General features: G+C 39.3%; 1 protein-coding gene across 3 annotated transcripts in view; it reads right to left on the bottom strand.

Moving 5' to 3' along the window:
- The window catches only part of CYFIP1 (cytoplasmic FMR1 interacting protein 1), a 76,104-nt gene that overhangs the window by 40,790 nt on the left and 11,939 nt on the right, over positions 1-23,375 (bottom strand). For 2 of the 3 annotated variants that reach the window (XM_066545189.1, XM_066545187.1), the window contains exons 2-16: positions 17,548-17,671; positions 16,893-16,982; positions 16,017-16,094; positions 14,883-14,984; positions 13,198-13,379; positions 12,032-12,128; positions 11,765-11,893; positions 10,201-10,305; positions 9,949-10,040; positions 8,617-8,734; positions 7,811-7,933; positions 4,696-4,821; positions 4,223-4,389; positions 2,295-2,442; positions 299-452 (exon numbers count right to left, since the gene is read on the bottom strand). In XM_066545189.1, coding sequence (XP_066401286.1) covers positions 299-452; positions 2,295-2,442; positions 4,223-4,389; positions 4,696-4,821; positions 7,811-7,933; positions 8,617-8,734; positions 9,949-10,040; positions 10,201-10,305; positions 11,765-11,893; positions 12,032-12,128; positions 13,198-13,379; positions 14,883-14,984; positions 16,017-16,094; positions 16,893-16,982; positions 17,548-17,664 — 1,828 coding nt within the window. In that variant the 5' untranslated portion in view covers positions 17,665-17,671. Of the gene's footprint in view, positions 1-298; positions 453-756; positions 905-2,294; positions 2,443-4,222; positions 4,390-4,695; positions 4,822-7,810; positions 7,934-8,616; positions 8,735-9,948; positions 10,041-10,200; positions 10,306-11,764; positions 11,894-12,031; positions 12,129-13,197; positions 13,380-14,882; positions 14,985-16,016; positions 16,095-16,892; positions 16,983-17,547; positions 17,672-23,375 lie in introns of all 3 variants that reach the window. The other variant, XM_066545188.1, reaches the window with a different exon arrangement.

Here is a 23,375-nt window from a genome sequence, read left to right as displayed (position 1 = left end):
TACTTCCTTTAAAAAAATTTCAGTGTGTATAGGCTTATTCTTTATGTAAGTACATACATAAAATAGAAAAAGGAGGTAACAATATGAAATTTGACGCATTAGGAACAAACATATAACAAGTTAAAATAAAAATCCCACCACAATGCTAAGTACTATCTTAGAAAAAGTTTGGACAGACCAAGGCTTTTGATAAATAAACCAAAAGTTAAGTTGACTTAGGCAATCGGAAACATTTTCCAGATCGTGTTAGAGGTGTTAGGACATGCTAAGCTGGACACTGATCATCTACATATCTTACCACTGAAATTTATCAAATGAGTGTAGAAGAAAGACTCGCGATGGAATTTTTCTATGTCCAATATGGTGGGCCCCTCAAGGCTACTTCTCAAGGTTTTCTTGGAACCACTTTTGTCAGCAATGAGGGACTCTAACATAGTTCTCACCATGTAAAGCTGTATCATTAAAGGAAACAATTATGGTGGAAAGGGGAGGGAAAAAAGGAAAATACACATGGTACATTAGTTGAGCAACACTGAGAATTACTATCAGTAAGCGACTGCTCCACTTCAAACTGAAAACTGGCACTGTGTGGATAAAAGCCTTTGAGGCAAGAGGAACAGATGCAACACTAGCCTACACACCAGCACAAATGCCTACCCGTGCCAAGGGGACCTCCACTGACACTCAGCAGCAGACCACTTGCAGTGGAACAGTTCACATCACCACAAAAAGTAAAAGTAATAAGTAATGTCTTACCACCAAAGTTTAAAAGAGGCGGATAGATGTAGGACTGCCTCAGAAACTTGTGTGTCACATGCAATAGCTTTTCCAATCCCAGAGACTTGAGCTGCTTCAACAGCTCAGCAGAGTTTAAGGACTCTGTCATAGTGCGAACCATGAAGAGCTAAAAACCAACAGACAGGGGCAGGCAGGGGAAGAGAATCCGTTAATAAAAACACACGGGTGAATACGGAACGGGAAAGAGAAGCAGAGAAAACATGTTAGTTTGTTAAAAATGAAAAGCAGCACAGTAAGCATGCAGAGGAGGCCATACAGAAAGGTTGTTCAGAAAAATCACTGCAATCTGGGGCTCCCTCAAGCAAAGGGAAAGTTCCTGTTCATTTCAGAGGATGCTCAGAGAGCCATTAGCTTATCAAATGATTTAAAAATCATTAAGCACCAATTACCCATTCATACACAGCCATTTTAGAACCACATGAAACTGAGGAAAACCTATCTAAAATGGATATATTTGACCTCTTGCCTTCCTGTCAACCCAGACAGACAAGTGTGCCAGCCCAAGAGCAGAAAAAGCAGAGAACCACATACTCTTAACAGCCTGTTGCAAAGGTGAAGCCCTTAAAGCACAGGAGAAGCAAATTGGTGGTGATATTTAACCTTTTCTTTCACCCCAGGAAATTAGAAATCAAAACAATTTTTCTGCAATTATCAAAACAAAATCTTCATTAAACCAATCTTATCACAAACTAAGCAACTTTTTATTACCCAAAATTATTAACCATACATGCTCTCTTTCCCACAGATTTTAAGTTTTAAAAGATTGTCTTCACAAATCACAGTTGCATTCAATTTTTCACCCCAAGTACTCAGTACTTCATTTTCTCAGATGAGCTATGAATATCAGGCCAATCATTCTCCAAACACATCCACAAATGAAATAAAGAGAACCATATGGAGGTAACAAGAATGAGCATCAAGGTATGGGATTTTGATGACTACCACAGAAAACATTTGAAATATCTCATTTTAGTGGCAGCAGCAGACAAATTAGATTCTAAGAACCAGCTTTATCATTCATTACTGAGCACTGGGATTTTGTAGGAAGTCACATACTTTTTCATATTTTAACAGACATTCATTTATATTTTAAACATATTTTAAAACTACTGGACATCTACTGAATAGTGTGATTTAAGAAAAAAAATTTCACCAGCCATACCAGAGATAGAAGTCAGTCTAGAAATAATTCATATAGTTCAAAAATATTATTTAAAAACATTAGGAGCTCAATGAGAAAATATTTGTTCCCAGAAAATCAAATTAAAGAGATTGAATCCTTAGAAAAATTATGTATCAGAGTAGAAAATTACAGCAATCCAGGCAGAGGATCTTGGTTATGTGCATCTAATTTTGCAAATTTAAGTCAGAGTAGATTTTTAGCATTAAGAAAAGACCGCAATAAAACCTGTAATTTTAAAATAGTTCAAGACAGAGAGAACACACCTCATGCAATAATTGTTGACAGGTATCACAACCACCAGACAGGAAAATACCTGAGTGCTGGAGGGTCCAACTGCACGTCTTGGGACTTTGATGTCAAAACCACTTTTGGGGTCCTTCTCTCCTCTTAGAGCTGGGTCATTGAATGGCTCGTGACCTGCTTCCCAGTCACACACTGTCTTCCTTATGGCCTGCAAAACACTGAACACAATTCCCACATCTTCAGACTGCACCACATCCAAGTGCTCTGATAGAACACCTTACTTTTTTTAAGCATTCTTCCATGAGCACAGAAAGTTTGCAACAGCATTCACGAACTCAGAGTAATTCCGACCAAGAACAAAGTATTTCACCAATGTTTTCAAGAATGACACAGCCACAAAATAACCACTCCATGCTGTATATCAGAAAAGTTAATCTAGAGCCCTTCAAGACCATCTAGTTCCAACTTTCCCCCTGCCAAGGGCAGGGACACCTTTCACTACATCAGGTTGCTCAGGGCCCCATTCAAGCTGGCCTTGAACACTTCCAGGAATGGGGCACCCACAACTTCTCTGGGCAAACTGTTACACTGCTCCATTACCCTCCAAATAAAGGATTTCTTCCTAATACCTAATCTAAACCTGCCTTCCTCTTTCAGTAAAACCATTGCCCCTTGTCCTGTCTCTATCTGCCTGCATAAAAAAGTCCTTCTCCCTCTTTGTCATAAGCCCCTCTGAGGTACTGGAAAGATATAATAAGGCCTCCCAGAGCCTTTACTTCTCCACACTGAACTACCCCAGCTCTCCCAGCCTGTCTTCATATCAGATGTGTTCCAGCCCCTGATCATCCTCATGGCCCTCTGGACCCTTTCCAACAGGTCCACATCTTTCTTGTGTTGAGGACCCCAGAGTTGGATCAATCAAACCAAATTCATACTAATATAAATACATATTCACTATGAATCCAATTAACATTCAATAAAACCAAAGCAGATTATTAACCAAATTAAAGAGAGACAATGATGGCTTGAAATGAAAAAAAGCAGAATTCCTGTTTCCAGAAGAAATTCAGATTCCAGAATTCAGCTGAAATTTACACAAACAGCTTCATACTTTTAGGTCCAAATATTGAACTGGAACTCAGATACTTGCCAGGAACACAGTCAGACATAATCTGTGGCATGCTGAATGATCAAGAAAATGTCCCATCCCAAATCTGAGCAGTTATGAAAGTAATATTTTTCTATTTCATTAAAATCCTGTGACAAAAACACTTTCCCTGCAAACCTGATAATGTGGAGCAATTTATTTATTTTTAACTTATGATGATATTTTTGTGGCAGACAGAGCACTTAGCAATAGCCTAATTAGCTAAGGACTTTCACCTCTAAGAGCTTTGCAATGAAATGTGGGAGTAAACACATGATAAACAAGTCAAGATTAAAAGCAAACAATTAGGGACAAAAAAAATAAGGGTCAGGAAATGTCACTAATCAGTGTGGGCAGATGGAGCACTGGAAGAGAAATGTAAGGCTAATAAACCAAAAGCAGCAGAAGCTGAGAAACAGGACAAAGCACTAAGAGAGGCAGAGAGAAGAGAGAGTGGGATAAACATAAGACACAAAGAAAGGAAATACTGGAATCATAAAGTGGACAACAGTGAAACCTTTCTTCAAAATACAAACACTGATTTTTGCTTTCAGTATTACTGCATTTGTATTTTCTTAAAATAAAAATGAACAACAGGGAAGACAAGACTTCCTAAAGTAGTGCTAAGAGGCTCAGGACAGCCAGGACTCCTGCTGCAGCCATGCTGGCAGCTATCCATTTTTAACTTCAGACTGCTTCAACTTCAATTCCTATCCAATCAAGCTAACCACGAATGCCAGACAGATTGGGAGAACAGATTTAGGTAAAATTTAACATCTGTGCAATTCTGCAACTAATTTACTAAGGTCTGGAGAGAAGAATATAGAAAAATATGAGAACATTCATGCTACCTCTGAATGACATTTTTCTTCTTTTTAATAGCTTGTCTTAATGGCTCCCTAAGTGTGACCTGGGCAAAGTCCTGAAGAGCTGCATAAATGGTATGACGAATGGCATGATTGAAAACACTTTCCATTCGTCCCATCAGCACCTGAAGACCTTTGATCATGGCAATCACCTGCAAAAAAAACCCAAAAAAACAGACAAATGTATTTTTCTTATTTTGTTTTTATATTTGTACAAACAGTGCATTTTTAAATAAAAAAATGAGAAAAGAGGAATTAACAAGTTACAAATGACAAAGGATAGATTTGCTGTGCTCCTCTTATTTACTGAATGGAGGAACACAGAGTTAAACTCTGGTTTCAGAGTCAGCACAGGGCAGGCTGTATCTTTGCACTGGGTATGCAAAATGCCTAGAGAATGTTCTCTTTTGTACAGAATTAATCTTTGGAAAATCCCTATAGAAAAATATTTCTCTTACCTCAACCAAAGCAAACTTCTCCTCACTAGTATAATTGTATCTTGTTGCTCTTTCATATTCTTCTGCATTGTCAGGACAATCTTTATTAGAATATTTGTCAGTAGGGTGCACCAGCTTCCACGAGTACTGCAGTTCACAAGGCAGGAGAGGGAGAAAAAAAGATGGGAGGAACAAAAAGAAACAAAAATGCCTGAGAAACACAAAACACAGTTGGACACAAATAACATGCTTTGAGAAATACCACAGCATTTTCATGAATATTTGAAGAATATTATTTGGTACTATGTTCAAACCTTGTGTAAATTCTGAAACTACTATGTAGTGAAAATGCCAAACAATAATTTTCCTAAAAACTTCCTGAAAACCAGCAATTCTGTATTATTCCAAAGAAATGCAACTCAAACTCAACAGGTATTGCACTTAAGGGTGTTTTTTACTGTCCAAATGTTAACATAGGCAAAAGTTCCTTCTCTGCTTCAAATATGAGAAACACAGAAAGACTTCAGAACATAAGAAAAAACATCCATCAGACCCACACACAAAAAGAGGAGCTTTCTACTTGATGAAATATTCACATTTAGATTTCAAAACACAACCAGAAAACTACAGGTTTGGGTTGTTGTTGGTTTGGGGTTTTTTTCAGGGGGCTTGATTTTTGACTTTACTAGGCTGAAATGTGTGGAAATAGTTGTATTGCCTGTGACAATATGATCTGCACAGCATGCACTTCTCTTAAATACTGCCTTTTCAGTCACTGCAAACACAGCTCAAAATGTTCCTGACCAGCATCAGGCTGGCCTCATATCCATCAGGGTACATTCACCTAGGTGAAAAATCCTAGTCACATTTAAATACAATTTTCTCACAGTTTGAGTTCAGCATACAACAAGACCTGGTTGATACCACCTTAGCATAAATATTAGATTACAGAGCAATATAAATTTGCCTACTATAATGGATTAACAGCACCAATTCACCTTTGGCAAAGGGGAGCATCACACCCTGCAACCTGAGTGCTACAAAGAGGGCACTGGGGAAATGATTAAACAAAGAAGGAGTTCTTTGGGGGCATTGCACTGACAGGGTTAAGATGCACAACAAACATATGCTGCAAGTTTTTATCTGAACACAATGCACACAACTATGTTCATGGATACTCAGTGAAGGTGGAGACAGGTAAATAATTAGGATACTTCCTATTGGAATAAATTCTCAGCAGGACAGGAAAAAGGTGAATACAAACTTGAACTTAGATGAGAAGTATTTATGGGAATCCATTTAAACTAGAAAGACAATGAAAAGCAGTGAGAATAGCCAAAAAACCTGCTGTGATGCCCAGAGAAAGTTTGGACTGGAACGAGTAAGACAGAAACAGAGCTAAGAATGAGAGATTTCCTGCAGAGATATTAAAAAATAGGAAGATTTTCACTGTGAAGAGCCCCTGGATGCAGCAATTTGTGATGACAGAAATAAAGGGTGCAAGTCTAGGAGCTGCAGAGGCAAGGAATAGATGACAGCAAACTCCCTTAAAAAGAGAAAAGAAGAACAAGATTTTCACCATTAAATACACTGTGGATTTAAACAGGAATAGGATAATACAGGGGAAAGCATGACTCATCTACTGGCTTTTAAAAGAGGCAGTTAAAAATACAAATGAGAGAGAACTGGTTCACCAGCTATGCCCACTGTGGATCACATAGTGCAAATTACTTAATGTCCCCAAGACATCTGAGGAGCAAGAAGAAGAGGAGCAAGTCTGGCTTCTCTCATACAGTAAGTCACATTCCAACCCTTCCTAGAACATGTTTTGGTTCAGCTAAGGCACACAGCTTTTATTCAGCGTCTGCACCACAACAAGGACTCCTCTTCAATTTCTGCCATAAGCAGTTTTTTATTGGAAAAAAGCACAGTCACTTTTCTAATTGGCATCTGCTTTTAAAATAAACTACTACAATACAGAGAAACAACTCAGAATGTTATTTCCCCTCCCTCATTTCCTCTCATATTTTCCTTTTCCTGCATTAACTTTCCTCTTGACTAAAAGCCCAATCTAAAGCCAATGGGAGCCCTTCCATCTGTTGTATTGCACTAAATAGTTTATTTAGTTGTTGTTTTGCACTGGGTGATGGGAAATTTTTACTGAGTATGTCAGGTCACGTGGATGACTGATTTTTTTCCCCCTCCCCCATCCCATGGTCTCTCCCTCACCCACTCCCCCTGTTATACATCCCTGGTGGTCTGTCCCACGGGTACCCCTCCCCTCGCCCCTCCCCAATGGCATCCCATTGGCCGCGGTCCTCTTTCCCCGCCCCCATCCTCGAGTATAAAACCCCAACCCCACTGCAGGTGTGCCACACCCTCTCTTCTACCTGGGTGGCCGCCGCCACCAGCAGGGTCCTGTCCCAAGCCAATAAACAGGATACTCGTCCCCACGTGGAGAAGAGCGCCTCTCGTCTTTTATTTCTGTCTGTGCGAGTCTGTGTGGGCCAGAGGCTGAGCTGGCCGGGTCGGACTAATACAACAGCCCAGAGAGCCACGGATTATTGCATCCATCCATTTCTGTGTGTTAAAACCATACATGCTTCTATTTATTCAGGGGTAATGTCTAAACACAGCCAGCTGGAGCTGTTCTGTCACCTCCTTGGTGACTGCATGACAGTACAGATGCTTCCAACAATATAATTTTGAACACTGTTTAGAAGGAAATGATGAAGTCTTAGTCTACAAAATGTTTGTATCAAGAGTGACATCAAAACATCTGGTGAAGGTTCACAGGTGACAGCCTATCCACTAAATAGAACAAGCTGAATGTACTGTGTGAGCTACAAGCTACTGGATCTTCAAAGCAGCAGCATTACTCCAAGACTCTGTGAACTTCATGTGCCATCCTCCAAGAATGAGGTTTGAAGCAGAAGGAGAAAAGGAGTGAAGGAAGAAGGAAGAGGGAAAGTAAGGGAACAAGATTCTTGTTGGGTCCCTTCCAACTCAGAATATTCAGCGATCCTTTGAAAACACAACATACATTTTTCAGTCCAGTAAAGCTAAGCAATTTTATTCTCTCTAAGCTCACCAAGCCACCTCTTTTTCATCTGGTTTTATTTCCTATGTTACATACCACTTCCATGACATGGGCACTCCACTGGGAGAGAAGCTGCAGGCCTTGGAGAGAGAGATCAAAGAGCTTCCGATACTCCGCATCTGTTTTCTGAGCTTCCTGTCGACCAGACCCAGTCACCACCTAGACATTATAAAAAAAACCACAAAAACCCACATCCAAATCCACATCAGAATGTGCTGTATTCAGCATCCACAGCCAAATTTCTACATCAACTGAAGCACTAAAAGAGCATCATATATGAACACCTGCTTTACCATCTAACATCAGCTTTTTCTTCTAGAGACTTAGGAAACTTCACAGATTTTGGTCAAGAGATGGAAATCACTGGTATCCTGAATGACTACAATACTGTTGCAGATTAATTCAAGATATCAATTATATATGATATATATAGTTATTTTTTGTCTCTATATACTATATGAGTGTGTGTATACATATACATTTCTGTACTCTTTTACTAATCCTAACTTAGTTTTGTTTAAACTGTTACAAGCACCTCTTTGGAATAAGGACTACATATTCTAAATGAGACATACCAAAATTTCTAGGATAAATCTGAGATACATAAAGAGAAAGGGGCTGAAGGATGTTAGAGTTTGTATGATATATCATTATTATGTTAAATTTAAATAGTGCAAATATAATTCAGAGAATGGGGATTAGACCTGCAGACAGCTTTTCTTGACTCAGGTGGCCAAGCTTTATCATTTAGCTAGCCAGAGATTTACCTGCTTTTCAGATACTTAATAATAACTGTTAATGAGTGATGTGCAATTTGCACATGTAGCTCTAACCTCACTCACCTCACTGTTGCTGTAACGAGCCAGTTCAGATATGAAACGCATGTGGTCTTCTCTGATTTGGATCATCTGCTCACATATATTGTACTGGGGACTGCTACTGGAAGATGTGCATGTCCATCTGGCTCAGAAGACAAAAAACCCCCCACTTAAATCAGTTTTGATACTGCAAAGAAAGATCCATAATGCATTACTTTATTTTTTTTTACCCGTTTTCCTTCTCTGTTGTTTGAGGCTTTTTCTCCATTCACATCTTTACCCCTGCAAAAGCCATGAACTGCCCCTCTGAATTCAAATAGCACTTCTTCCAAGTCTTAAGAAAAAACTGTTCAGTTTTTCTTTTCTCTTTTGGAATATTTTCTTTTGTTTTTTAAAGGCTGCTGCTATGAAATACGAACCAGCATCTCTCTTCAAGGGCACTTAGGAGCAAGATCAAAAAGGATTAAAAGCTAGGGCAGAAGTGCAGGTATAGGCTGCAAGATGCATCTAGCCACCTGCAGATACTTTTTTGTTTATTCTTCTTGAGCTCTGAAGAGTGTATAGTATGCTCTCAGCTATAAAAAATACATTATCAAGACTATTAACATGTTATGAAGAGGCACACAAAAACATGCTACCAAGAACATCATGTTAAGTAGCCTCATATTTTTAGTAGCTCAGTAGGCCCATTGCCATTGATTTTCTCTTAACAATTACATGCAAGTTATGTGGTTTTTTCTGCAGGAATTAAAATGCAAAGCACAGCATTCTAAATTCATGTAACTGCATAGAGGCAAGGTCTTGGAGGAGCACAGAAAGGTTCACTAAAACAAAGCATTAAACAAAAACCATGGATCCATTAATGCAACAACTGGCTGCATTTGCCAACCATTTTGCTGTGCTGCACACCTAGCCAAAAAAAAAAGTAAGGGGGAACAAGCTAAGTTGCTGCTCCATGTACAATGTACACATGCCTATTCACCCATGCACTACTACTGCTCACCTTGCTTAGTAAAATCCTTCATTTCTTTTAAAGTTTCATATTTAAAGGAAAAAATAAAAACTAAATTAGTGTAAGATAAAATTAATTTCTTCCAACCCAGGTAATAAGAAATGTCACAGATACAAGAATGAGCTCAGCAGCACAGAAAGGTTTCTAAGCCATCTGTTTCTTTAGTTGTATCTATTATACGAATTACATTAATAGTGAAATACCCACACCAAAAAGATGACAAAGTGAAAGTCCTTAATAAATTACCACAGACCCATGGACTAACAGGTGAGTATGAAAATATACTCCAAAAGTCAGATCTTCCCCATCCCAGATGCTCCACTCTGTTTCTTTCTCCTTCCTACCTGGATTTATTTTCCTCGTAATGGGCACTGGTCTTAATGTATCTTGCAAGTTCAATCTGCATGTCACCAAAGAGTGGGACAACCTGCAACTGCTGTACACAAGGAACAAATCAGATTAGATAAATTAGTAACACAAATCATAGTGAAAGGAAACCATTATTTACCCATATTGTAACCCAAAGTGATTTTTTTTTTATTTAAATATATTTAAAATGCAAGAGAAACTACCTTTAAAATCATATCTTAACCAACCTTAAAGTACTTGTCTATCTTGGCTAAATTTATCCTTTTCTTTGCATCCAACTTATAGATGTTACTGACACTTCCATCCATCAGGTATAATCCAAAGCCCATAACCTGAAAAAGGAAAAAATTAAGCCTTCGACAAAAGGACTTCAGAAGTAAAAACTTTTAAGTCTGTTCTTCATATAATTAAAGAAGTAACATTTTAAAACCAGTCCTGAAACACCCAACCTCCTTCAAAGAGAATATATTTTTTAATACATACATTTATGTACTATTCTTTTTCTACTGTATTAGCAGTTTTTACATTAATATTAGGCTGATCAGTTACCCTTAAAAGATGCTGCTTGTTTGTATAAAGGTTTAACATTAAAAAAATCTCACTGAAATGAGAGTCTGACTATTTTGAGACCTTTTCTTTTCACTTCCAGTTTATTAAAATTCTGTACGTGCAAACTGATTTGGTAACAGAAGTTTAGGTTTAACATGTCTGAGTGATTGTTTTTCTGGCTTTCAGTGCCTCTCTGAATTATACACCCAAGAGCTCAGAAGCATCCAAAAAAAGTCTAATTACATTTTGTCCAAAGTATTTAATTAACATAAGGTTAGGAATTTATCAGGAAAAGGTTCTTCACCCAAAGGATGGTTGGACACTGGAACAGCTCCCCAGGGCAGTGGTCACAGCAGCAGCCCTGACAGAGCTCAAGAAGCATTTGGACAACACTCTCAGGCACAGGGTGTGACCCCTGGGGATGGTGCTGTGCAGTGCCAGGAGCTGGACTCAATGATCCTTGTGGGTCCCTCCCAGCTCAGCATATTCTTGGATTCTACTTAGTATTTACAGGAGTCAAGCAGAGCAACTTACTGTGTTCTAAGCATCTCTAGTGAACAAAAGGCCCAAATACAAAAGTCACGGGGCACCCTTTTAGGTAGAATATGAATGCTCTAGAGTTCATGTGTGGTTTCAGAAGACTTTTGTTTACTCCTAATAAACAGAGCTTTTCGAAAGTTAAACACTGAAGTGTCTCAAAATATTTGTCATGAGGCATATTTTTAGCTCTTACTCTATATCTTTTCTTCCACTGCAAGACATGCAGCTGATAAAAATCAGCCACATTTCACATTGCCCAGCACCTTCTTATTACAGGTACATAGTCCAGCTAACTAAACTGACTAATTAATCCTAATTTCAAGATCCTTGTTCTTTGAAATATTTGATACACAGCCTCACTTCCAAAAACTTTTTAAACAATCTTGCCACATATCTAAAATAAAGTGCAGTAGTTCCCTTCTGTTGTCATTATACTTCATACAAACACAATTCCATAGAATTGGATGCAGTTCAAATGGGTCAACTCCAATTTTTGAAAAACAAAAATGGATTAAAAGCTTTCAAATAATTTTAGCATGTAATACAACAAAAAGACAATAATGGGGAAAAGCAGTAATGCGAATTATTTGCTTAATCTGGTTCCTTTTAAAAAAACAAAAACAACCGGAAACAATCTGGAATTCAAACACCTGTTCCCTCCTCAACATTCTTTTTTTAATTTTGTACCCAAAAGAAACCTACTTTCAAAAGCATATGTTTCTCACTGGGTGTTAGATACATTTTGTTTTCATAGTAGTCCACACACAAATTCACAATATCTGCAAGCAGCTCCTCATAGCCAACAATCACCTCCAACTGCTGCTGCAAAGACTGGAGAAAAAAAAAAGAAGGCTGTTAGTTAACTAGTTACACTGACTGGGAAAAAAGTTACTACCAAACTGGAAGAGCTTTTATTTTAATACTTTAACAAAGCATTAGGTAACTTGCAAGAAGACAATCCAAGCTTACTTGTGTTATCTTGTTGTGGTTGGCAAGGAACATGGAAAGGTTCTGAGATTCTTGAATGGACTGAGGATCTGCCATTTTCCGGAGGAACTGAGCAGCTCTTTAAAAACAGAAAAAAAACTGTATTTCCCTTGGCCAGGACTGTCTGTAAGTAAATCTATCTCCTCAAAAAAAAAGGTGAAAAGTTCACTAGAAGACAGAGATGGACCTAATTTATCCAAAATAAACAGGTTTACTATCCCAAATTCCACTACACCCCTACTTAGGTGGTCCAATAAAAAATGAAATGAAAAACCAAATGAAAAACCATTTGCTATATCCTTTAACGGGGTGCAGCTGTGGCTCTATAGATCCAAGCTACTCAACACCCCAGGAAAAGTCAGTCTTCATGAAAACAAGCTTTTGGGCTCCAGAAACACACCTCCAAAGAAAAAGAAAGGCAAACCAAGTAAGTTTAAGAGGTCTCCAGGCCCAACAGCTACAACAGGTGGAGGTAGAAACTAAATCTCACGTAAGTAGAAACAACACAGGTAAATTTGGCTAGTCATTGACTGAATAGTTTTCTGCATAAAAGACTACAGATGCTAGAGCTGGCATAAAGCTGCCTTTCCCTGTTGTTCTGACCACTGTGTTCAATAGAAGATACCTGATACCATCTGGTAGCTCATGCACAAAATTTGGCCACAGGTATCTCACCCCCTCCCTTCCCTGCTATACCTGCAATTACAATGACTTTGAACAGCAAAGCTGAAACATCTTTAGAACAAGTATAACAACTCTTGGCTAAAAATGGATGCCAAGAATGGAATAGATCAGAACAGGACTAGCACAAGTGACCAGAAAGTCAGCTTTCTCTCAAACTTAAAAACAGAAGCTTTACTGAACAAAGTATATGCATTGCATTTAGCATACAACAAGACAGAAGTATTTGACAGCTTGGCACTAAAGGCAGAAAAACCTTTTGCTGCTGGAAGAAGAACACAAAGAAAACAGATGTATTCAACTGCCTAACTGCAGCCAAGCCATCCCTAGTTTCAAGGTAGCTTGTCCCACATGTGAAGAGACTATTTTTGAAGAAAAAGCTGTGAGAAGAAAAGCAACTGCTGCCATCTCGTGGGAGGCCTGAATCCTGGCAGCAAAGGCCGGGTCCTGCTGCCCCCTGCACTCACCGCTTGTAGGCTGAGTGGTCGTTCTTCACACTGCACTTCATGTTCTTCAACTCATCCAGCACTGCAAACATGTTGATGAATTTGCCCAGTGTGATCAGATAGGCTTCAGACACAAAGTCCTTCCTTCTCTCTGCGTGGCACAAACGCCTCACCTCCCCACAAAACCGTTCAATGGCATTTCTCTAATGGGGGGAAAGACAGAAAAACAAGGAGTCAAAGCCATGACATTTCCAGGGAGAAAGTTTCATCATGTACCTAGAGCTGCTCCAGTGAAAAGCTCCAGTGAAGCAGAAAAATGTTTAAAGCATGCAAAAGTAGCAAGGTGTGAGTACAGGCCTTTCAGCCCCTCCACTGTGTACTTGATGTCTGCTGCAAGTGTCACCAGTGATTTTTGCCAACAAGCTTGCCTGACACAAGAGCCAAGGTCCTTCTTTGCAGATAAAAGTAATTAAAAGTACAAATGAAAAATAGGGCAAGGCAGGGAGTAATGTTTTTTAACTAAAAGGGTCAATTTAGATTGGATATAAGGAAGAAGTTTTTTACAATGAGGGTGGTGAGGCACTGGAACAGGTTGCCCAGAAAAACTGTGCATGCCCCATCCCTGGAAGTGTTCAAGGCTAGGTTAGATGGGGCTCTGAGCAACCTGATGTAGTCAAAAATACTCCTTTTTCACTGCAGAAGAGTTGGATTATATGGTTTTCAAGATCCTTTTCAACTCAAACTATTCTGTGATTCTATGACATTTAAAATCCCTCAGAAAAAAGGGATTTCATGCTCTTTGGAGAGGAAGTATATATGAATTAAAAGGCAAATTATAGGAATGCTCCCTTCAAACAAACAAACAAAAATTCACAGCACACTGTACATGCCAGCTCTGTTAAGTCATCCTGGCACATGTTTATTTGAGGCTTATTTCCAAGTGCACACCAGGGCCATTTCAGATGGAGATTACAAATACCAAAAAGACAGCAACTTCAAACATAAAAAGGAATCTTTTCTGACTTTAAAGCTCTAATCTGCTTGAAGGAGAAGAGATTGAATGAAATGTAACATTTCCTGTTGTCTTTCCCAACCAGGGTTCTTACTGAGTACAACAATCTCCTCCTTCCTGTGTGCTCCGAGCCCCACAGGCTCTAGCTGCTCCATCTCTGAATAATGCCTGGAAACATCCTCAGCCCATTGAGATAGATGGCAAGCTGCCAGGAGGGAGGAGAAGACAAGACAGACTGCTATTCTCCAGCTCGGGTGGCTGGCAGGTCACAACAACTGGGTTAGCTTGCCTCAATTATGAATTGCCATAGCAAAGCTGCACCTGCTGCTCTGCTGTCCAGACTTGTGGATCCCTCACTCCACAGCAAATGGTTTCTGTGCTGAGATGTTTGTGTTATACATGTGAAACACATTACATTTCTATTTCCTTTCTTCCTGAAGTGACATCTCTGTCCCCATGTGCTGCATAGGGATTATACGCAATTACATTTGATTTTATTTTGAAAGTCTTAATGGAGATTGACTCAATTTTTTAAGACAGATTTTAAAAATTCTGCCCTTCTGTAAGAGAATATGGTGTGTTTTTTCTAAGATACAATGACTAGGTTCAGTACTTGAGCACACAATATAAGGTATACAAAGCAGGAATATAAAGTTACAAGCCTACTGACAAATTTTGTTTCCATTCCTTTTACCTGAAAATACATAAAATTCATCAGTTTTGTGACTTCTGGCTCCAGAACTTCCACAGTTTTCTCATAAATTTCTACTCTGTTAGGCTGCTCGTTGCACTTGACCTGTGGATAATTAAAGAGGTTGTTATACTTGGAATTTTCCCTGATAAAGCCTCAGCAACTAAGATCCTGAGAAAATGCAATATCATCCAAAAGAACCAAACTTAAAGACAAAAATTTCCAGGTTTGGTAATCTTATGCTTATCTTCTGAGCTTAATTGTGTGTAAAAAGTCCCAAAACAATCTAAGATTTCCCTTCTACCTTACAGCAAGTAATTTAGTTGTCAAACATCTCTGCAGGTTGTGTACGGTGTAACCTTTCCACATTAAGCCACTTGCTCAAAATCATGCACTAAAATAGGGCCAGAACTGTAAATTAAAACAGATTACCTGACTTCCACTCTAAATATTTAAACCACAGGATCAGCCTTCCTAGCATTTCAGTATAAAAATAATTGCATTACAAATCTGTAAAAAAGGAAGGAGTCAACTCATGGTAATAATTGTGTTCAGTTTTCTGATGCCTCTTAATATTCTTCCCACCCCACTCCTGTACAGCCACTCCTAGACACTTGAAGCTGACTTGTGCCCAATTCACAGCAGGAATTTTACAGATCAAGAAAGCACTGTGTAGCTCTGACCTTTAGAAAGTGGCTATCTTGGAGTAGAAGTGTCTAGAAACTTACATGTTTAACCTGAATGTTAATCCTTACATGCTATGCCACCTGTTTTGAATTTAAGAATTAAAGTGGGGAGTGGGAAGAGTCCATTCTCTTGACTGACATGTTGACCTCAAGCAGATCTCACAATCAAAAGTTTTCCTTTTAAAGCATACTACCCCTACACTGCTTTTGATCCAAAAAGACTGACACACACCCCATGTGGTATTGCTATAGATGCCTTATAAGAAAAATAAAGTCCAAGTGGTCCCCAAGTGCTAAATGACACTGTTCTATGGCATGCCCAGCTTAACAATTCAGGAGTCAAAGCAGACTCCACTTCGGATCTCACTGACAAATCTCTGTCTGTGTAATTCCACCCCAAAACAAGACAGAAGTTCACACATTGCACAACAGTAGAGTTTTCATCCATTACCTGGGGAATGGCTCTTGAGCAGCTTCTCCATGTGTATAACATGATTGCATATTCCTGGCCTTCTTCTAGCATTTCATTCTGTAGGGAAGACACTCAATATAATTAGGAATTGTAATACAAAAGGATTATATCCATGTGTCTTCTGTCATTCCAAGCCCATGTCCAAATGAACCTATTTCTCTTATCAGAATGTGTATGTACAAACACACATGCATTGCATGCTGAATGATACATCATCAATTATTATCTCCCCAGATTATACTGGTTTATTATACTGGTTTCTTTCTTCCCAAAACTAATGACACTACGATCTGTAAGTATAAATAGAAATGCTAATCTTGGGGTGGGGAGGGTGATGGGATTTATTATTCTTTTTAAATTCAGGGACCCCAGGTGGGATGTTCAAGAATGAAAGAGTCAGCACATGCAGAACAACTTTCTACATGGCAAAGGAGAGGTACAACAATATCCAAATAATCAAAATGGGTAAATGAGTAACCATATAATTTTAAAAGTAGATTGATGTAAACATACATAATTTTAAGTAGCATGTTACCAGGTGCTATCTGCCCATTCCAATGTTTATGAACTGGCCTCTAGAATTATAAGACATATTATTCCTAATTTTCTAAGAATGCCATGAAAGAAGAGAACCTTTGAACAACATTAGTTGCTCAAGAAGAAAGGCAATTTAAAAAAAATTTAAGAAGTGTGTTTGAAAAAAAAGGAAAGCCACACACTTTTGCATCTTACCTCCCCCTGGAGGTAGGTAACCTGTTATCTGTGACCATAATTCTTTTAATGAACTGCAAGAAGACACATTCCTCTCCTCCTGTTTTATGCAATACAAAAGTGTGTATTGGAACATCTACTTACCATGCTAGAATGGACTGTAGCTTGCTCAATGTATCTGGCAATACCAGTGACAAATGCATTTCTGTCTTCAAAATTAGTGTTGAAGTTTGGCTGCAGAGAAAAGAAAAACATGGAATTAAATCTTCCATAGCAGCATGTCCCCTATGAAGGAAAACTGAGGACCTGGCATTTTTCAGCCTAGAAAAGAGAAGGTTCTGGAAGACTTTATGGCAACATCCAGGACCTAAAGGGGTCCTGCAAGAGAGCTGGAGAGGAACTTTGCACAGGGGCATGTAGTGACAAGACAAACAGGAAGGGATTCAAACTAAAAGTAGTTTAGATTAGGTATTAGCAAGAACTGACTGACTGTGAGGGCGGTGAGGCACTGGAACAGGTTGCTCAGAGAAGTTGTGGCTGACTCATCCCTGGAAGTCTTCAAGGCCAGGCTGGATGGGGCTTTGAACAACCGGCTCTAGTGGAAGGTGTTCCTGCCCATGACAGAGGGGCTGGACTAGATGATCGTTAAAGTTCCTTCCAACCCAAACCATTCTATGGCTCTATGAAAATAATTTTTATATATATTGCCAATATAAACACAATTCGGTTTTGGGCAAAACATACTCTTTCTTAACAGCACTGGGAAATGGAAAAACCTTTTCCTCTAATGAGAAAATACCTGGTAGAGAAGAGATGATGGTGGGGGCTCAATACATGGTTGCTGATCCGGCAATGGTAATTCTTCCAAGAGATCCACATTGGACAAGGCATCCTCCAGAGTTACTTGAGCAGTCATTTTGCACCTGGTTAGTAAATACACACATAAATGTAGATATGTGGATGTGTACACCTAGATATAACTTTAAATGTGTTACTATATACATGGTAAATAAATGAGTAACATGAAGAGCAGGCAACTATTTATATTGTGTGAAATGGGAAGTTTTCCTTCAACCAAAACAGAAGGGAAACATTCAAACAGAAACCCAGTTGACTTTCAAATACAAGTTTTATTTAAACTTTTCACACTAACATCCCTGTCCTTACTTTTAGGACTCAAGGAATGTTTCTCCTCCCCCACTGCTGGACACCAGAAACAGATCAAAAATAGAGGAAATGATGATGATTCTAAAGCTCAGTTTTGAGCCAATGCACTTTCAAAACTTCATGCACTACAGCTTCTACAGCCAAATCATGTTCAGGAGACCAGGCTGTCAAAAGGTGCCAGCAGTTTCCAGTGTTTCATGTCCTAGGACAGCCAGATCTGCTTTGGGTAGCTGATGAGAAACCCCTCAGGGCCATGGCAACCTCCATAAACCTTTGACTGCTGCTGCTGCCTGGGGTTCTGAACCAAGAAGGGCAATGGGAAGAAATCTGGGCCATCTGTGACCAGTGACCAAGCACTGGAACAGGTTACCCAGAAAAATTGTAGTCTCCTTCACTGGAACTTTTCAAGAACTGCCTGGCCCCAATCCTGTGCCATGTGCTGCAGGATGACTCTGCTTCAGCCAGAGTCAGGTGAGCCACTGTAGTCCTTTCCAACCTTACTCATTCTGTGATGCTGTGAAAATTTACGAAGAAAACATGCGGTGGAACAACTCAGTCATCCACTTTTGTATAATGATCTACTCAGTGGAGTGAAAAAAAAATTGATTTTTAAGGTAATATCTCTAATCCGGATGTCTCATTTTTTTGCAAGTTATTTCCCCCCATTTACTAGAGAAAAACCATACACCTAGGGTGCAAGGAGCAGCTGAGCACTGCCCTCAGCTCTAACCAGGAGGAAAGGAACACTGAGCACCCACATCCCAGAGGAACAGGACCCTGCCAGGCAGGTGACATCCCATGGACTTGTTACATCCCCACATGTAGGGGGGGGTACAAGCAGATCCCAATGCAGCTTTGACAAAAACTCACTTCAAGACAGCTGGTATGGGCTGGTGATCCCACCACTCACTGCACTTTTTTATTGGCTTGGCAGAAACACCTCCTCACTTTCTCTTGCCTAATTATAGATCCCTGCAGAAAGATGCACAGAAACAGCAGCTTTACCTCCAAGGAAGGGCTCAGCTGACAAAAAACACAGAACCAAAACCTAAACCCAAGGAGAGAAAGCAACCAGGACCTGGAATTAAGCAACTACCTGTCTGTCTCCAGAGACCAACCCTGTGTACCAAGCCATTGCTGCAAAGCTAATGTACCACATATGGAGAGAGATTGCCAACAACTTTATAAACAACAACCAACAGAAAGATTCATAGGTCTGTTTCTTCTTGAATGCCCAGCCCAAACCTTGCTCCCAGCCTGAGCCTATCAGTTTTTGTTAAAATAAATAAAAAAAACAGTGCTCATATTGTGCAATTTGTGATCCTTGCCAAAAAAGGGATGGAGGACTGGACTGACAGGAGTGCTGGCTGGCAAACCTGTGCCAGGATGTTTGCCCAACACCTGCCTACACCCAGATCAAGCTCCAGAACAAGAACCACACTTATTCTCAAATAAAGAGCATGATGTCCTTCCTTCAATAAATCAACACATGCCAAAAAACTTCCATGGCTGGGCAAAAGTCCTGTGGGGAGGTCAGACTGAACAGTTTTACCCTAGAGGAAAGTGAGGTGCCAAGCAGTCAGAACATCTACAGATGAGTCTATATCTATAGGCACATTATAGAAGAGTCTGACTATATAGTATGCAAATCAAGCTTTAGCTAAAAAAAAAACAGATTAACCGACAGGCTCCTTCCAACTTGACACTCCTCTTCCACTCAGCCTCCCTGTCAAAGTAGAAATGCCCAGTGTGCAGCTGCTCTGGGATGTGCCAGGGGTGGGATCAATGGGCCCACAGCCCTCTCCCCCACCAGACAGGCAAATGGCCACATAGCATTGGCTCCAAGAAAGCACTACAAAAATTGTTCTAAAACCCATAGTGAAGAATGACCAGCCATTCTACACCAAAAACTACTGCAACTATCTGTGTAAGGAGGAGGTGTCACTGCATGCAAGGTAAGTATCATCACCCTCTCCCCAGTCCACACATCTTCCTTCTCCTCCCAAAAATATGGTCCACCAATGACTTGTGTCCCTGCTGTTGAAGAGAGACAGGTATTCACAAAATCCAAGCTCATGACTTGTACTTCCTCAGCACTACAAGTGAATATTCTGAAGATGTGGCTCGTACATCCCAATTCTAAAAGCACACCTGCATGCTTTTGGCCTCAATATTTACAGATGCACAGGAGTATTCCTCCAGCATCAGCTATGTTCAAACTATAAGACATTAGACTATCTGTGGATTTGTTTTTAATACTTAGAAAACAATTTAAAAATAGAACCCAAAATCCCAGCTGACTTACACTGCCATCTATTTAATAGCACAGGTCTGGGAAACCCCCACTAACAGGCCGGTGGCACAAGTAAGAAACAAAAAGCTTCCTGCTGCCCTCTGGGTTGTGAAAAGAAATACAGGAAGGAACATTTTTTGAAATCCTTCAGCATGATTTCCCAAAGCTCAGCTTTTTTCAAAGCAGGAACATAAAAGCCATTGGGCACAGAGAGTTGTGAATGTCCTCTTGCTCTGAGGTTGCTCGCTGACAGCTCCACTTTGCGATTTTGCCAAAGGTATCCACTGGCCTGGCGTTTCGTTGGCCAAGTTCAATGTCCCTGTTCCCCAGCCTTTGCACTCCAGTATCTAGCAAGACATGAAAGAGGAAGCAGCTCCTTCCTGCCCAGCTTTGACACACTTGCAAACGTTGCAAGAGTGTGATTCACATTTCCCCTCTGACCTCCCAGAAAAGAGCAGAGGAGTTTTGACAACAGCAACGGCAGGGCGACAGCTGGAATTGGCTCAGGGGTTTTCTCCCCTTCTTTATCCTTGTTGATAAACAAGCTCCAAAAAGACAACAGCTGTTTCTCATGTACAATGATGAGGGACTGGCAAAACCAGATTTTTTTTTTTCTCCCTAAGCTCAAAAAAATGAATTTAAGAAAAGCTAAAATTCCCAAGACACAAAATTGGATAGCTCTGCTTCCTTAATAATCATGAGTTTTTAACAGATGAAATTACTGGGTAGAACAGCTAATATTTTAACAGATTCCTTTATGGCAGAGAACATCAGAAACTTCAAAGACTTATTTAAAAAAAAAAATTTGATTAGGAGTTTACATAAATGCGAACAGACTAAAATGCTGTAGTCATACTCATCATTATAGTTACATGAGGACATTTACCCAAACTGACTTTTTTTTTTCATACTAAATTCCTACAAAGCTGTGTTTTCAGTTCTGTACCCACATGAAATTCCCCAGGATAGCTTTTCTCAGGCAGAAGATATGTAAGCATTACTTCTGAAGTAATATTTTTCTCTTTGGTACCTTTTTATGACCCATTCTTAAAGCACTAAAGTAAAAATGCATGAACAAGAACATGTTTTCCTGGTTGTACACAACTTAATTAGTGAACATTCAACATTCATGGTCTGACATTCTCCCTTGAGGAGAGAGAATCACATACACCAGCAAGCTGTTTTACTAAATGTTGGTGTTTGATGAGCACACACAGCTTTCTAAGCAGGGAAGAGCAATGCCTGTGCTAATTCTCAATTCCTTTTTCTGGATTTCAAAGCAAGAAAATCCCTGTCTGAAAAGAACTTCAGCCTCACAGTACCAAGTCCCACCATGTCCAAGGGTCAAGAGATATCAGTCCCAGGGTTTGGGGTTTCTTTTAGTATGTTAGTGAAAGGCCACAGAGCAGCTTAAACTAGGATATCCTATTTTTCTTCATTTCTGAAGGACATGAGCACCACATGGGTCTGACCTGCTCAGAACAGCTTGTGCTGTGGAGAAGTGCACTGAGCTGTCCCTCACATTTTGTCCATGTGAAAAATCAAGCCAAAAAAAGGAAGCTCTTCTAGCATTGTCTACACTTTGATTTAACTTCAGAACCAGAATATTATTGAAAATATTCACAAAAAAAAAAGAGCTGGCAACCTTTTTAAAATGTCATAATTCTGCACCATTGCTCTCAGCCCTGCAACTGCATGTAAGCAATGCCCTACTAACAACATTGATTTGGTATCTAGAGGAGATGATTGTCAGTCCTAGTTGAGATACCATTTCCACATCTCCATCCCTACAGAATAATGTCTGAGTCTTTGCAGAAGGTCTGTATTCTTAATTCTAAGCATATCAGAAAACAGCCAGCATGCATCCCTCAGCCATGCTCTTCTGGGCCTCCCGAAGCTTCAGATTATTTGTAAGAAAATATGAACAGGAGCAAATTATGGGGAAAAATGGTTTTGGGAAAAAAAAAAAGAAGGAAAGAAGGAAAACTGACCAGAAGAAATAATAAGAGCTACAGAAGGTAAGGACTGAGAAAGCAGATAATAAAGCATTAATTTCAGAATCACCATCAGATAAAGGATTGCTGGAACTATTCTGTTCTCAAACTTAGAGGTAAAAAAAAATCCCTCAAATACTAGAGAGTTAAGTAACAAGCTTTTAAACTTTCTTTCAGTGATAAGAGTTAAGCAAGACTCAGCCTATTAATAGCTGAACAGGAAAAAATATGCTTGATGATACAAGACAGTTCTTATACATGTTCAGTAGGAGTGCATAGAATCCAACAAATATAACTTGTAGTTATATAAATGTGGGTAAGGCAAATGAACTTAGATAACTGTACCCTTATTGAGATCTTCTTATAAGCATAGAAAATACCACACAGTTCCTCTTTAGGCTATGGCCAAGACTTCCCAGAAATGTCCTCTAATGGTCTTATGAAATTATCCAGCTGAGCTTCAAAAAGACATTGATTCCCAACATAAAAGTTCTACCTCAAATAACTGGGTTTGATGATATCTACTTACTGGTGAAAAATAAAGCCCTTCATGACAAAAGTTATCAGATGCAATGTTATGGCTGTGTTAGACAAGACAGGGAGATAATGAGGTTGGTATCATGCTAGCACAAAACATTTCAAAAAACCCAAAAGGTATATTGAGTATCTTGAAAATACACAGGGAAAGAATGGAAAGTCCTTGGAGAATACAAGTACTTATGCCATTTAAATTACTTGCAAACTGTCACTATCATCTGCACTAAGATTGCCAAGTGAACATTCCCACAGAAAACTGATAAACAGTATAATTCAGTCAATTAACAGTATAATTAGTATAGTTAGTATAATTAGTATAAATAGTATAATTAATAGCTATAAAAATAAAGGTATAGAAAATATCAAGCTACAGTGAAAGCCAACTTCAGAAGATTTAGACACAGCAAGCAGAGGCATTTACTTTATGACAATTCTTGCTTTACTTTATGGAGGTTGGAGTTACAACATTAAACTTCCCTGAAATAAATAATTAAAATATAAATCCCACAGCTGACAGGCACTTTTTTCCTTTGCATCACTCACTCAAAGGTTTGACACCCTGAGAACATCTAAGCACCCTCACTTTGAAATCTCTAAGGATTTATCCTCACACAAGCATCAGAGCAGTAAGACAGC

Source organism: Molothrus aeneus, chromosome 2 (genome assembly GCF_037042795.1).
Source record: "Molothrus aeneus isolate 106 chromosome 2, BPBGC_Maene_1.0, whole genome shotgun sequence".
Classification (NCBI taxonomy): Eukaryota; Metazoa; Chordata; class Aves; order Passeriformes; family Icteridae; genus Molothrus; species Molothrus aeneus.
This window is presented reverse-complemented; position numbering and strand designations above follow the sequence as displayed.